Here is a 16,350-nt window from a genome sequence, read left to right as displayed (position 1 = left end):
TACCTCCACCTCCTCAACTCAAATGAGAGCGGGAGAAGAGTTACAACCGCAACGTTCATGGATAGCAGGCACATGTTTACTAGAAATAAATTCAGCACCCATATTCTATATCACTCCTTCGCCATATGCTGTGTCACATTAAAGAGGAAACATTAGCATCGTGGACGTGCCTTCCCGTGGATAATGAAGCGTGAAGTAATCGGAAGCAACTCAGCTCGGCTTAGGTACCGCTCACGGCTCTGATCACATAAACGGACTGTCACTGCCGGATTGCCTTGGCTTGATCACGAGCGCCTTAACAAGCGCGGAGGGGGCGAATGTTTGTGGTATGGTGTCATGAAGACACATGTGCTGCACCGCAGAGCTCCTGAGAAAACAGAGCAAGGTGGATTTGTCGCCTCAATGTGATCCGAGAGTGCAGGGGGATCATTCTCGGACGCTGTCGACATTTGCAGGAATTTCCTGTCGTGTGGTGCGCTATCAGGAAATAAAAACAACCGAGACCTCCGCTGTTTCAGTTTAACAGCCCAAATGCAACAATGCGGTCTCTGTAGATAAAATGTTTGCTCTCTTGGTCAAGAAGCCAAAATGCTGAGGGGCCAAGAATTCCATTCAAGTAGAGAAAGAGGACATCCATCCAGTTTATTTTCTGTTTATTCTTATTTGGGTCGCGAGTGAGCTGGAGCCTACAACCTGGACTGGTCAACATGTACACGAACAACCACTCACATAATTCCCCGAAATAGTACTCCTAAGTCTGTGGGAACAATACAGTGAGGAATTTAAGACCGTCTGTGTCTGATCTATGCACTAAACGAAGGGCCAGAAAGAGAAGGATTTGCTTTCCCACAAGACAATATTGCCACTGTGGACCTGGGACCTTCTGCTGAAGATGCAAAATGTCATCACTTTATAATTTTGACAGAGTGTCATGATCAAAACACGAGTGATTTGAGTCACAAACATGCATGCTAGATTCAGTTAAGACTCGAAATTGTCAACAGGGGTCGAACTCGACCCCTACGAGTCACAAGTTGACTTGGATTTAACGACTCTGCATTGCAATTTAGAGCTTGAGGTCAACGAATTGTAAATCATACTTTTTTTTTTGCATCTGGTTTTCCAGTGTGTTAATTTACGGAGGACTTTTGACTTGCCCGTCTCTTACTGACGCTTGTAAAATGTAATTCGCTGGATTATAAATCTCTGTGTGGTGAATGTGAAGATGAGTAGTTCCAGGCTGTGACTATTATCCAATAAAACACGTAACTGCACATGTTCTAAGAAATATTTCATATACTGCTGTGTCTGTGTGAATAATACAGTGAGGAATTTAAGACAAGGTGCACCCTGTCTGATTTTGATATAAGACGTTTTTTTTTTTTTTCTCACCACAACATTGCCTCTGTGGACCTGTGACCTTCTGCTTGCAAAATGTTCTCACTTCATCATATTGTCATCATCAACACGAGTTGATCTTTCACCGTCAGCTTCTCATTAGTGGGATGGAAAAAACTTGCGCCCGTGCCCAATTTTAAGACACGTGATAGATAAAGTGCATCGGAATTTCAACTCTGGAACGCCACTCACCATACTGGCAGCTGGGCCCGTTAAAACCCGCAGGACACTGGCAGAGCTGGGTTGATCCCTCTCGACACTGGCCCCCGTTGAAGCACACGCCGTAGCTGCACACAGCTGCGTGACAAAACACAAAAACAAGCAAGGTAGGTGAAACACTTGGCTGATGTCACAACACACTGCTATCAAAGCCTTATCCTCAGCGTGTTGACTCCTCACTAAAGCGGGACCTGGAGACTCCTCCAGAATCTTCACACGTTACTTCCACGTGAAAAAGTCTTGCCTTCCCACAAGGAGATTAGATATGAGCTGAGCTTTTAGATGAATGTCACTGACCCAGTGGTAATGCTAACAGATGAACTACAGGTGTACTAAGCTCCAAAAGCGGTGCTACGTGAAATATCCAAAATGTCCTTATTAAGGCTTAACTAACTATTTGGATTTAGAGAGACATCTGTTTCTCTGCAAAGGGAGTGTAAACGGTGCTTTAGGGTATTAAAAACACACGTTGGATGAGGTGTCTTCACAGCCGGGCTTTAGGGGTATTCATGTCAGCCGGGGGGGAATCACATGGCCACACATCGGAAGAGGACATGACGTGGAGGTCTCTAACAAGCGCAATTGAGTGCAGACTTTGCGAGGCTCCACAGAGGCCAAGGCTCCAGCCAGCCAAAACATCCGCATTTTAGCAGGCGTCAGATAACGACTGAACACTCGAGACGGTCATCATCGCTCGGACACAAAAGATTCGATGCTATTGGTTAGCCTGTCTTTGGTGTTTTGCATTATGTGTTAGCATTAAGCTCTATTAAGCAGAGAGAGAACATACTAACTGCATGTCAGAGCTGAGATTCGAACAGCTTGACTGTGAGGCAGATGTGTGAACCACTCGGTCATGGAACTGCACACTTGACTTGCTTGAAGGTTGACTGCTTTCCAGCCAATCGCAAATTACAGTTAGACAACCATTCACACTCACATTCACACCTATGGGAAATTTAGTCTTCATTTATTTTACCATGGGTATCTTTGGAATGTGGGAATCGAGCCAGAGTAGATGCCAAAAACCCACTTGCAACTATTCTGGCTCTTTTTGGGGGGGGGGGGGGGCGGTTTGGGCCCCATTCTGATTAATCTCCCCTGAATTAAAAGCCTAAATGTGGCATTCAACGTGGCATAAAAGTCACTCTCATCCGTCACAGGGCAAATCTGCACTTCACTACAAAGACACCTTCTGCGAGAGGATTAGCGGCGTCCGCAGAGAGCGCCGGCAGACAAAGCGGGGGCAGCGACCCGTACTGTGCAAACCCAAAAGCCTGAAGCAGGTGTCGCTCTTCCAGCGCACCAAGGGAATGACCACATCGTCACAGTGGCAGCCCGGTGTTTGTTTAGGCTCCGCCGATCTGTTTAACCCTCAGAGAGCGGTCCGGACAGCAGGCGGGGGCCAGTTTCGGAGGCCAATTGACAAGAGAGAAAAGGGGCTCTTAAGTGGTGCCCAGAGATCTACCCTGTACTTTGAGTTTTTGTGACGCTACATGTGAACGCCAACGTGCTTCTTTGAAGCTTTTAAAAACCTGTAGTTACAAAACTGATAAATGGTCAGTTTGGATAAACGCACGATGACGATTCGAAAGTGGGCAAGGCCATGCTTGGCGATGTTCAGTGGTCCGCGGTTGGTCTGTTCTAGCCCGACTGTACAATGGGTAAGGTGGATGTTTGGTTTTTAAGGACCTCGTCTTCATAACATACCTGTGACATATTTTAGTCAAAATGACCCAACGTTAACAAAAGTTAAAGACACGCCCATTTTTGTCTCAAGTTCATAACTGTTCACCAGAATATACACACGAAAAAATGTTTAGGCACCCAAAGTGTTAAAATTTCATTGTAAAAATTCAGGACAAAGATACGGATATGTAGATTTGACGAGTAACTCGGCTGTATATTGTCTGCATTACATTCAAGTGCAAATATTCTTCATTTAATCAGACTCATGATATGTCACGTATTTATTGTTGAGTTGGGTCTGTTCATTATTTTTCAGAAATTCCAATCACGCAAATTTCTATGCATTTGGGTCGGCGCCTATTTGCGTTCAACTACGAGCGATGCCGTCGCTCCGAGTGCCAACAGACTGTTCTATGATACTTACATAAAGACCACCCATTGCTAGACACCGTACCATTTCCTTTGTTCGGAGCACTCGACCTGTTTCGCATGTACTACCTCTGCCAGCTCACTCCTGCCACAAAGGAAGGCCAGTTCCCATTCAGCATTTAACCAGTAGGACAAACCGGTGGAGCCATTGTTCTGGACCCCCCCGATCTCTTGCCCGACCCCCTCCCCAATCACCACCACAAAGCTATTGTTGCAATCAAACAACGTAACCACTCGCTTCCACTCCTGGTTGACCCCGTTTATGCTATGCCGGGTCCGTGGCTCCGGGCAGAGGCAGCTCATTTAAAACTCTCAAGTGGAGGAAGTCGCCATCTCAAAGTCAAGTGCTTTTCACTCTTCGTCAGAAGCACATTCAGCAATCGAGACAATTGGAGTCGTTTCGGAAACACACAAGAGTCACCTCGGAGATGTTTAGAGGAACGGGGGGGTCTGCACTGTGGCCTTCAAATGTTTTAAAAGTAAGAAAGAGACAGACTGACTGATAAATAAATTAACAGATTGATTTGTTTTTATAGTTCTAAATCATCTGTTTTGAAATTTAGGCCGCACTTAAAGGAAAAAATAGAGGGAAAAGTCAAATGGGGGAACAATTCATAACATAAAAAAGGCATTTCTTATAAAACCTAAGCTGCACTTTTTTAAGAAGATTTTTTTATTGATTTAGCGAATTAGATTTTATTTAGAAAAAGTGTCTTTTCAGTCACAAAGTAAAAGGACTACAGGGTCGATGTGTAACACTATGCCACGAAACCTACATTTAGGCAACTACAATGGGGTCAAAGATAAGAAGGAAAATGGCTAGCTAATGACAGATGTTACTATGTGACCTTCAGCCACTTCTGAGCCTTTATGTGTGCTGGACCTACAATGTGATTAGCCAGCCCCTCAACTGCCTCTCAATAACAGCGCGTCATCTGCCTAATGAGCTCACACTGATTGTTTGGGAGGTAACACATATACACACACGGAAAAAATGAAAATATCGCAACATGGTGGGAGGATCGCAGGGCAATCTGGCATTTATCCTGGTTCAGCGGCTCGGAGAAAGAGACGATTAGTTCATCCCGTCTCCAAGCGCTGAAACATATTTGGTTACGGAGATAAAAGCCCTTTCGGAGGGGCAGCCATTGTACCGCGAAAAGAGAAGATAACCCCCTCTTGTCTACTCGAACGAGGGAGACACTGGGAAGTCCCGACTCTCCAGGAATGTCTTTTAAGATCATTTGTTGGTGACTGTTAAAACACAGCAGACTTGGTTAAGGAGTACCAATCGTTCCCACAATAGCAAGCTTTGGCTTTTAGCAGTTGCTCATTAGCCTTGTTTAAACAGAACAGATTTAGTATATACAGAAAATAGGCCGGAAAATTGGCTATTGCCTATTTAATGTAAATTCCGATCATTTACAGAACCAGGCATATTTTCACAAAGCAGATAATTGTTGCCAGAGACCAATAATGGCTTTCGAAAAAGGGTGGCAAAAGTAAGTGTACTGTCAAGTATTAAACTTCACACCCCTGCCCCTGGCAATGTGGAATTTCCTTAAAGACATGCGGTGCCGCCTTGTTTGGCAGGCAAGGCAGAGAATTGACGGGTAGACTTTGTCCCACTGTTTATACAGAAGGGCGGTTGAGTTAAAAAGAGCAAAAGACAAAGGGTGGGGGTTACGATACACCAACTTCATCTCAAGGGAAACGTATGAAATTCATAAATAAGAGGCGCGATGAGTCTATGTGTGAGTGTCTGGGCGTGAGCTGTGGTCACCAGCAGTTCCTGCACGAGTTGATTTTACTGTTGTTCACCCAGCGCTAAATGGCTAAGCACAAACCATTGTCTAAAAACTCATCTACATGATCGTTAGATGGATATTTTTCACGTGAACATCGTACTTACGATAAACGCAACCGGCTTCACCATTGAGTTGAGACCATCCGGAGCAGCACTTGTAGACAGTGTTTTGATCCTGTCGGTACATTTGTCTGTACGCGGTGTAGTACGCCGTCCTGTCAGCAGAAAACAACACAAGCACTCACAATAGTGAAGAATCGACCTGCTATCAATCAGTCAATAATAAAGAGTTGTTTTCGCAATGCTTTCATTCGCCACACATTTCCCAGACACGTCTGATTCTTCTTTGGAGAATGGTGTCGGATCCCCTCTACTTTTGGGACCCCTCTCATTGCCGCACCGCCACGGTCATTAAGCCTCGTGACAACATGCTTTTGTTTACAGCAAGTAATTGTAGCCCTTCAAAGCAAGGAGTGAGAAACTCTGACGTGGGATGACTCAGGCACCGTGTTACCATAAGGACTCTTTGTGGAATGTTGACTGTGGAGACTTTTGTGTTTAATAGCTGGTTGGGTTGAGTGGGGGAGAACTGGGAGTAGTGGGGGGGGTTACACCTTGCACTTAAATTTAAGACGGCTGTCATTAGAGAGGACAAGTCCGTGAGAGAACAAGAAACATGTGAAAAAGATGAAGGGAGGAGAAATGATGGCAGGATTAAAGAAGTGATGTTCCTCACCTCCTCTCATATCCTAAACACCACGACTGTCCCACGCAGCCTTGCTTCCACACTTTGACCATGCGTGTGAAAGCCTGCACGCACGGCTGCCTCTGGGCGACCAGCATCATCTCCTGCTCCATGCAAACATTTGGCCTGCGAGGAAAGGGAGGAATTTTTTTAAGGTGTCAAAAGGTACACTACAAAGCCATCACTGAGTGGGAGATGAACCACACTTGCTGTGACCCCTTCAACTTTCATTAGCAGCATTTTTTTTCCTAGCGCACACAGCAAGTAGGACAGGTGGCGGTCGAAAGTGAGACAGTCAAGTCTTTTTAAAATAGCCGCGAAGCCCAGTAAGGAGGACTTAGAATATGCAAACGTCACAAGTTGAACCCAGAACCTCACAACCGTGAGACATGACATGCAGATTACTAAGATTTTAATTGGTCTTATCCTTTTCGAATATTTTAGTTTTTTTTTTTATTTGATTTGATTTTAAAGCAGTATACATGTTGCTTAAAACCTTCCCTTGGACTTGGCAAACTTGTGCTTGAGGGGCACTTTTTTTTTACTAGTTTTAAACCAAAACAAATGCCAGGTCATTTCAGATTAATAAAAAAAAATGTGCATGTTTGTTTTGATTATGTCTCATGTTATTGGCCATAAATGACGTAATTCTAATTAATACCCAATTAAAATCAAAGGAAAATGACATTTTTGCTCATTTTAGTATTTTGCTGACATATTTATTTATCAATAAACTTTAAGATTTAATTGGCTTAATGAATACATTTGTTAGTGTTATTAAAACATAATCAGCTAGTGGGTTTGCACAAACGCACTAGTCCGACAGGAACCTGTTGCATATCGTGCAAAACACAATAATGGAGTATACCGGTTACTTACATGGACGGCTGAAGCCTGTTGGAGTTGCCATACCGGTCGACATGGGCTCCTTGAACAAACTCTAAAAACAAAAATAATAAAAACACACTCTCCATAATCCTCCTCCTCTTTTTGGTTTTAAACACGCGATTTGCTCACACGCGCGCTCATGAGTGTAAAAATGACCAATTAACGCTCCAAAAATAACGGTTTGAAATTTTGTTCAAAGGCACGTGAAGTGATGTTCTGCCTGGAAATGAGCCAATTATTCCAAATGATGACGTAGCCAATAAGCGCATGGATCAGCTTCCACGCTTGTGTGCGTGACACACTGTGTGCCAGAAACCAGACAGCAAACAGAAGCGCATCCACACTTGCTCCCTGCAGATGTTTCACGAGGGGGAGAAAAAAAAAAGTCGTGGAGGAGGCGCCCTCCATTCACTTGGTAATGTGCGTGTGCGTGTGTCCCACGCGCACACGCTGTGCAGTGCGCAAAATGTACTGCAAACACTTCAACATGTTTATTTAGTTAGTAAAACAGCTTCTAATTCTTTAAACTGATGTTTGTTTACCCTTACGCAAAAATAAAAGTACTCCAAAAAATATTTAAACCAAATATAAATCAGTGATTCTCAACTTAGTTGGTCAGGACAAAAAAGTGGGTCAAAGATCCATTTCTGGTGGCTATTTAAAAAATGACAGATTTGTATTGTGAGTTTTTGAAAACTGTTTAAAGTGTACCAAGTTCGCACAGGAATGTGCAATATTGGGTAAGCATAAAACTATCTAATCACCAGCAACTCTGCTAACAAATAGCTCAGCCTTCGGTCGTAGCTATCAATAAAAAATAGCAAAATTATTATTAAACCATATACAATAGTTGGAAAATCCTAAAAGTTAACAAGTGACATTATTATCAAAATTATTTTGCCACCCTTAGATGAAGTAATTCGAGCCTTCCATAAAGTCCTCTAATGGCCAGTTTGTGGCGTGGGGGCAAACAGCTGACTGTGCGGTCAAGAGGTCGGCGGCTGCCGCTGTTCCTGTAAACAAAGCTTTCATTGCTCACATGTGTGCTCGTGACCCCAAAGAGAGGCGGGTCACTGCTGAAAGGCCTCAGAGGACACAGCGGTTAGCTACATGACATTCGAATTAGGACACAAGACAGCTAATGACTCTGCTATTTATACCAACGAAGGTTGCATCCATGTAAACATGGAAAGTCCCCACTTTTCCAAAACAGGTGCTGGTTTTATTTTTTGGTCATACAGGGGATTCTCAGCGTGCAATGAGCGAGTTCGCACCAATGCAAAATAAACAAAAGGCACACTATATATGACAGGTAGCCCCACAAGTAATGGAGATGATTAATCCAAGCTTATGATGGCCCCATACGAATTCAGTTGGGCCAAAATTTCAAGTCAAGACGACGAGCAGGCAACACTGCTGAGATAAAGATATTTGGCTCCCTCTAGTGAGACTTTAAGGTGTAACAGCTATCTGCCAACTCCAATAGAGGTGGGGTTCCTCACATGCAAACTTTGAACAAAACGACCAAGCAGCGCGACTCATCTTGCCACGCAAATCCCATTTTATAGCGAGCGCGCTGTGCGGTAAGCATACCTTTAAATTTGTGCCTTGGTGGAACATGTCAACGACGCGACCGGTTACGTTGCTCGGCACCAGTGCCTTCGGAGACCGGGCGGATGCAGAGCAACCTGCTACCTAAATGATTGTCATTATTTTTTTTGTTGGATAATGAGTTAGAAGTTATCTGCATCTTTTGGACAGAATTTCCAAATGCTGTGTTAAAACTACTGGAATAGTAAAATAGTTCCAATAAACAAAGTGCTGCGTTTCACAGGGGATGTACAATGCCATAACCAGACAAGTCGAGACAGAGTTGCTACCCTGTTTGAGGTACTTTGGGTTGAAGTTCTACGCATACAACCCACTCGCAGGTATACTACCAGTTGAAAACGAGTCTGCCATTACCGTTTCGCATTTATAGTCCAATTGCAATTTGTAATTTTTTTTTTGTTTTTTTTTTACCCATTAAACATTTTTCTTCTCAAAAATGACTTGGCAAGACATCATGGAGTTGATGTTTGGATTTCTGACTGGAAAGTATCACTATGAAGACAAAGATGCATCTCAGCCACCAGGGAGATTTTTTGGTCACAATTGGGCTGCACTTTACAGGGACAGGTAAATTTCAAGTCTTTTAAACTTCAAGTAATTGAAAGATTTAATGATTGATAAATGTTGCCACTTTAAGAGGAGAAACTTTGTTCTAGTTCGTAAAAAAAAGAAAAAAAGAAAATAAAATACTTATCGTTTTTCATGTTGTGTGTAGATACCGGAAGCAGGGTCACTTCCAAGCCATAGAAGTGGTCCAAAAGGCCTTGGAGGTGGCATACGGGTCAACGCCGCCCACATTGTTGTCTGCCGCCATGCGCTGGATGTACCACCACTCCCAGCTCAAGGTGTGCAGACACTCACGGATCACTACAGGTGCGTACAACTACCATTTGAGTTATTGTAACATGTCTTACCGGTTTTAAGGGCGAATTTGGTGACGGCGTCATCCTCGGCATGTCCACGGTGGAGGAGCTCAGAGAGAATTTGGCCGCCGCGGAGGAAGGGCCTCTAGATGAGAGGGTGGTGAAGGCCTTCGGGGACGCTTGGAACCTGGTCGCTCACGAGTGTCCAAAATATTTCCGCTAGGTGCCGCAGGATGAGGAGTTAGGGATGTTGGGCTTTTGGGTGAAATTTAGAAAATGGATGTAAAATGCACTACAAGATTTACAGGGGAACTTGAGTTGGACCTTCTGTAAGTGTCCCAAGTGTCATCAGCAGGTTGCAACAGAGAGACTGAAATATTTGGAGATTATTAGATTAGATTAAATACATTTGGGCCAAAATTTCAAATCAAGACTACTACCAGGCAACACTGTTCTGAAATAAAGATATTTGGCTCCCTCTAGTGAGACTTTAAGGTGTAACAGCTATCTGCCGACTCCAATGGAGGCGGGGTTACGCACATCTAGTTGTTTCAACGACACTGTGCCATACGAACTTTGAACTAAACGACCATGCAGTGCGTAATAACAGCGCGACTCATCTCGCCACGCAAATCCCATTTTATAGCGAGCGCGCTGTGCAGTAAGCTTACATTTAAATTTGTGCCTTGGCGGAACATGTCCACGACGCGACCGGTTACTTTGCTCGGCACCATGGCCTTCGGAGGCCGGGCAGACGCCGAGCAAAGTCTGGAGATGACCAAGACGTTCCTGGACCGGGGACACAAACAATTGGACACGGCCTTTATGTACATGGACGGAAAGTCGGAGAGCGTCATGGGAGGCATGAACCTCCCCAAAACAGGTCGAGTATAAAACTATGATCGACTGTTTCGTTCTGCGCTTTCCTCTTTGTCTGCTGCAACCAAACGTAGCAAAAATGAATGCAGACGTGCCAAACACTAGAAACAAGTCCTATAAAAGTCATTTTAAAATACACATTAACTTGTTTTTTTATATTTATCCATACAATATATGGAGCTTATTGTGTTTGTCAAAGTTTTCCATTGTTTTGATTGCAAACGCGTTGTAATATGCAAGTGACGTACATATTTTTACTGCACACTGCTACTTCTACTTGCAAAATGACGATATTTCCATTTAGTGATTGCTGTATACATAACCTGTAGCACTTGCAATTTAAAAATACTGCATGCATTTCTGTAGATATTTCCACAAACTAGATGAACTAATACTACATATAAGTTGCAAAACTACAGTCCTGCAACATGAAACAAACAAAACGGAGGACTGAATTTTTTTTTCTTCTTTAAATGCAGTCAGCATTGCCACCAAGGCAAACCCGTGGGACGGGAAGACGTTGAAACCGGAAAGTGTGCGCTCTCAACTGGCGACTTCCCTCAAGCGTCTGCAGACAGACTCCGTGGACCTCTTCTACCTTCACGCGCCCGATCACGTCAATCCAATTGTGGACACCTTGCGGGCTTGCGACGAGCTCCACAAAGAGGCAAACAAAAACGTTTTATTCAGTAAACAATCATTGTGACAGTTCCCTGTGCAGTTAATAATGATCTTAAACATTTCTCCCTCAGGGGAAATTCAAGGAGTTTGGACTGTCCAACTATGCATCATGGGAAGTGGCTGAAATCGTGTGCCTGTGCAGACAGAATGACTGGATTGTGCCCACAGTGTATCAGGTCATTCAATTTGCAAAAGGTTTTGTTCTGCTTAAATACTGACCCCAAATCGATTGAAATACAATGCGTACACAAAAATGCAACTTTAAAAATCTGGTCGGCTGTTATTACTTTTTCTGTTCACAAGAGTGCGTGTTTTTTCTGCTACCGAAATGATTGTCACTCTTTTTGTTGGATAATGAGTTAAAAGGTATCTGGATCTTTTGGACAGAATTTCCAAATGTTGTGTTAAACTACTGGAATAGGAAGAGTTCCAAGAAACAAAGTGCTGTGTTTCACAGGGGATGTACAACGCCACAACCAGACAAGTCGAGACAGAGTTACTACCCTGTTTGAGGTACTTTGGGTTGAAGTTCTACGCATACAACCCACTCGCAGGTATACTACTAGTTGAAATGGAGTCTGACATTACCGTTTTGCATTTTGAGTCCAATTACAATTTATAATTTTTTTTTTTTTTACCCATTAAACACTTTCTTTCTCGAAAATGACTTGGCAAGACATCATGAAGTTGTTTGGTTTCTCTCTACTAGGTGGCCTTCTGACTGGAAAGTATCACTATGAGGACCAAGATGCATCTCAGCCAGCAGGGAGATTCTTTGGTAACAATTGGGCTGCAGTTTACAGGGACAGGTAAATTTCAAGTGCTTCTTGTTTACTCTGCCCCCACCCAATTTTGTTTTTTCATTTACTAGTTGAAGGTTGCTGTCATTTGATCAGAGATTTAATGATTCTTAAATGTTGCCACTTGAAGAGGAGAAACTTTGTTCTAGTTAGTAAAAAAAAAAAACAAATACTTACCATTTTTCATGTTGTGTAGGTACTGGAAGCAGAGTCACTTCCAAGCTATAGAAGTGGTCCAAAAGGCCTTGGAGGTAGCATACGGGCCAACGCCGCCCACTCTGTTGTCTGCCGCCATGCGCTGGATGTACCACCACTCCCAGCTCAAGGTGCCGCAGACACTCGCGGATCACTACAGGTGCGTACAACTACCATTTGAGTTATCGTAACATGTCTTACTCGTTTTAAGGGCGAATTTGGTGACGGCGTCATCATCGGTATGTCCACGGTGGAGCAGCTCAGAGAGAATCTGGCCGCTGCGGAAGAAGGGCCTTTGGATGAGAGGGTGGTGAAGGCCTTCGGGGACGCTTGGAACCTGGTCGCTCACGAGTGTCCGAAATATTTCCGATAGGTGATGTAGGATTAGGATTTAGGGATGGTTGAGCTTTTTGGTGAAATTTAGAAAATGGACAGAAAATGCACTGCAAGCTTTTCAGGTGAACTTAAGTTGACATTTTGTAGTAGGTGTCCTAAGTGTCATCAGCAGGACTGGAATACTTAAAATTTAGAAACGGTTCAATTAAACTCACTTTTAAAGAAGAGAAATACCACCCTAAAGCCCAATATCGCAGACTTTGAGAGATTTTTTCTTTTTGATAAATGTGAAATGGCCTTTATAATGGTTCTCACTTATTTTCAGATCAAACCTAATTTGACTTTTCACACGTTCTCCTCCCTTCCCCCTTTCAGTTTAAGCAAATTGTAAAATGAATTGTACAGCACACAGTTTAGTTTTCTAAAACGGATGACATTTCATTTTCATATTTCATCTGATTTGTAATGAAAGATAGTGCAGTTGGCGTGTATAATGTGAAGCATTTCTCCGTGCAAACCAGTACTTCTTTGTGCCATATTTCAGTCCTGAGCTAAAAGGTCAAGGTAGAAGATGCAAGTACATGTTTTGGGATGGCAATAAAACATGTCCAGATTATTTCAAAATCCTGATGTGAAGTATACAAATAAAAACAAGATGAAGAAACAAAAAAAACCCGTACATCTTTCACTTTCCTTCCTCCTCGCCTTCTAAGATCTCAAACGCGCTCTTGTCTCTCAGAACTATGCCATGTCGATACCTAACAATTTATAAGAACAAAATGATGTTTTTTGTTATCCATAAAAATTAATCTACAATAAAAACGATCAGTACTAGGCGCAGCTTGTTTTAAAAGTAAAGTTCTTCAACACTCATAAATACTGTACAGCAATATCACTGCTGGTATCCCAGAGTCTCCAAGACACTTAATTTTTATGATTTTTAATTTAAAAAAATGTGTAGTTGGCATTTGAAATACGAACCATAACTCAAAAACAAAAAAAATCTTATTTTGAGAATATTTTAGTCCAGACCTAAAAAGTTAAGTTGAAGTATGTGTGTACATGTTTTGTGGATGAAAACAACACTATGGCCCAGATGATTCCGAAATCCTGATATGATATTTAAAAAAAGAAAAAAAAAATATGAAGAAAAAAAAACCTGCACAATCTCCTTTCAATCTCCATCCTCCTCCTGCTCGTCTTCTTCGCTTTTGTTGTCCTCGATGTCCTGCTTGGGCTCTTCCTCGCTCTCAAACATCTCAAACGCGCCTGTTTCTGAGCTCCACATGCATTTGATCGTCACTCGGAACTCTGCCATCTCAATACCCAACAATTTCTGTGTACAAAAAAAAAAAAATCCAGGTTTAAAAAAATAAACCAAAAAAGAAATCTGTAATTTGGCCAGGTTTGTTTGCTTGTTTGTTGCGGTACCACCGTACCATATTCTGTCATCAACTCACCAGAATACGCGCCTGTTCAGGGGTAAGGATATCGCCATGCTTGCAGACTGTGTGGTCCTTCAGTAGTGTCACCACACCTACAAAATAATAATAAAAAAACTAAATACATCCACATATCTATAAAAAGTCAGTCTGTGTTATTTGCTGCATATTCGTACCCTTCTTGAGCGCAGTGGGGAGGCCCAGTTGCCTCAGCTGAGGCTCCATTGAGTGCGTAAAGTGCTCCAACGGACCCTCATCCAGATTTACGTCCATCTGAGCCACATTACCTGACCGTGCATAATCCATCTCTTTGTGATGATTGAAATACCTGTGAGGGAAAAAAAAAACAAAAAAAAAACAGCCACACAAATTATAAATCGGCATTAAATTCAGTCAACCTTGATTAGTACAGTGTTATTCACATTAAAATGTGCGGTCCCTTTTATTTACTATACTAGTAATATATAAAAAAAATTATTTATTAACACCGTTTTACAATTAACGGCTAGATTTAAAATATACGCATTAAAATCATTATAATGTAAACAAGCATTCTCTGCTAATACTACAAAACTACTTATTTCCATTCTTTTTTCTATGAACACTTAATTATTTTCAAATACTTTCTCACTTAGATCTAAGTTTAAAATATGTTCCTATAATAAAGAGAGAGACAAAAATATTAAGAATACTGTATTGCACATTGCACTAGTAGTAATGTTTTAAAACTTTTTGTACGATTTGCTTACTCTTGCACCTCCTCCTTGGTTTTATTAGTGAAAAGTACTCCCACTTCGCCTCGTAGATGCTTGCTGACCTGCAAAGATGACACAAGGACGAAACCCTAATAGTGAATTGTCAAGCAACAATTTTAACGTTACCATGACTCTTATTTCGACTGATGATTCCTACCTGACATAAATTGTCCCTGTATTCATCAGTTTGTCCTTTCCCAATGGCAATTATCATGACTTTGTTTTTTCCAAAAAAGAATCTGTGGGGGAAGAGGGTGGGAAAAATTAACTTGTAAAATGTCAATAAACAATTTAGAATGATTAGAATGACTCATTTCTTAATAAGGATGAATATTTGCAATTGAAATGTTGAACGAGATTTCACAGTTTGTCCATTTACAACCCCCTGCTTCACAAATATTTATTTAAATATTTTGGTTACCTGCTGTGTTTCCAGGCTGTCCTGATGTCTTTCAGTTTATTATTCCTCACGTTAGCCACGGAGAAGATGAACAAATATTTGTAGGTGTCGACACATTTCCGTAACTAGAGGGACAACATAAAGTCAAATCAGATGGCAGCGTACTTACAGAACAGTAATTGAATACTTTACCTCTTCTATTAGTTTCTGTTTGGATTCGAGTCCCTTCTTAGCTGTTTTAGTCAAAGAAACTGTGGGAAAAATCACATGAATGTCCTTGAGTGAACGAGAAGAATGCAACAATACTTACACTACGAGCGCAGATTAGCATGAGACAGTCCTTTCTATTTACACTGAGGCGTCAGTTGCTCCGCTTGCAAATACAGTACAACAAGTTTAGACATTTAACGACAAACATGTTTTTGTACTTACTTTTCTTGTCCCTCTTCGACTTAGGCATGGTTGCTTTCCACGACGCGCACGTGAACGTAAAGGACCCCAAATGTTTCCCTCAAGTGAAGCTTGCCCATAAGTGCCTGACTGAAAATGTATATTTAAAAATATATATAATGTTGAATTTTAATGTGCAGCAGATTCAATAGTTAGCACTTTGTTCTGTATGTTCTGTTTTCCTATTCCAAGCGAGCTCGTAAATTCAACGGCACTATGTAACTTACTTTTCTCATTTAAGTTGCTGATACAACAAGGGGATACCGTCGTCTGCCTGAGCGAAAAGGAAATAAATGCTTTCACTATCGCATTGAAACGCTAGGGGGAGCTCGACTACACGCATGGACATGCACGGAAGCGTACATGTAGTACAGTGAAGTATACTGCAGCACGCCCGCAACTCTCGTGAGGATGAGCAGTTCGGAAGATGAATGAATGATTTGTTTAAGATTATTACAATGTCTGCATATTTACTTTAGATTACAATGCTACTAAATGTAATTTAATCAATTAAAATGCAGCGAGACTTCAACATATTGTTAAAATCCCATAGAAATGTTCTTATTTATTTATTGACACTGTAAACATCACTTGTTCTATACCTCAATTCAAAATTAAGTGTTAAAAATAAAATAATAATGTAATGTATTTTTTTTAATCAAAAGAAAACCTAAGGAAATTAACACTGCAATTTGCAGGGTGTGCGGAAAGTAGCTCCAAAAAACAAAACATCTAACAAAATAGGAGCTACATTCAAGAAACT

General features: G+C 41.8%; 3 protein-coding genes across 6 annotated transcripts in view; 1 reads left to right on the top strand and 2 right to left on the bottom strand.

Moving 5' to 3' along the window:
- The window catches only part of megf6b (multiple EGF-like-domains 6b), a 32,138-nt gene extending 23,276 nt beyond the window's left edge, over positions 1-8,862 (bottom strand). The window contains exons 1-5 of one of the 2 annotated variants that reach the window (XM_037252983.1): positions 8,769-8,862; positions 7,167-7,227; positions 6,279-6,413; positions 5,648-5,757; positions 1,591-1,695 (exon numbers count right to left, since the gene is read on the bottom strand). In XM_037252983.1, coding sequence (XP_037108878.1) covers positions 1,591-1,695; positions 5,648-5,757; positions 6,279-6,413; positions 7,167-7,168 — 352 coding nt within the window. In that variant the 5' untranslated portion in view covers positions 7,169-7,227; positions 8,769-8,862. The remainder of the gene's footprint in view (positions 1-1,590; positions 1,696-5,647; positions 5,758-6,278; positions 6,414-7,166; positions 7,228-8,768) is intronic. The other variant, XM_037252984.1, reaches the window with a different exon arrangement.
- On the top strand, positions 8,726-13,657 carry akr7a3 (aldo-keto reductase family 7, member A3 (aflatoxin aldehyde reductase)). Of its 3 annotated transcripts, XM_037252991.1 has the most exons (8): positions 8,726-8,856; positions 10,409-10,532; positions 11,008-11,195; positions 11,281-11,385; positions 11,667-11,763; positions 11,919-12,018; positions 12,206-12,335; positions 12,416-13,657. In XM_037252991.1, exons 1-8 carry the CDS (start codon positions 8,794-8,796, stop codon positions 12,575-12,577), a joined length of 969 nt encoding a protein of 322 aa, XP_037108886.1. In that variant the 5' UTR covers positions 8,726-8,793; the 3' UTR covers positions 12,578-13,657. The 3 variants fall into 3 exon arrangements, with proteins under 3 accessions (XP_037108886.1, XP_037108885.1, XP_037108887.1); XM_037252990.1 differs by lacking the exon at positions 8,726-8,856 and having other exon boundaries at positions 10,198-10,532; XM_037252992.1 differs by lacking the exons at positions 8,726-8,856; positions 10,409-10,532 and adding an exon at positions 10,204-10,310.
- mrto4 (MRT4 homolog, ribosome maturation factor) lies at positions 12,953-15,677 on the bottom strand. The gene is made up of 8 exons (XM_037252993.1): positions 15,570-15,677; positions 15,330-15,388; positions 15,159-15,262; positions 14,895-14,976; positions 14,732-14,799; positions 14,159-14,310; positions 14,001-14,077; positions 12,953-13,876 (listed from the first exon to the last, which is right to left on the bottom strand). Exons 1-8 carry the CDS (start codon positions 15,595-15,597, stop codon positions 13,715-13,717), a joined length of 732 nt encoding a protein of 243 aa, XP_037108888.1. The 5' UTR covers positions 15,598-15,677; the 3' UTR covers positions 12,953-13,714.
- Positions 15,678-16,350: the final 673 nt, after the last annotated feature.

The sequence above is a fragment of the Syngnathus acus genome, chromosome 5, assembly GCF_901709675.1.
Source record: "Syngnathus acus chromosome 5, fSynAcu1.2, whole genome shotgun sequence".
Taxonomy (NCBI): domain Eukaryota; kingdom Metazoa; phylum Chordata; class Actinopteri; order Syngnathiformes; family Syngnathidae; genus Syngnathus; species Syngnathus acus.
This window is presented reverse-complemented; position numbering and strand designations above follow the sequence as displayed.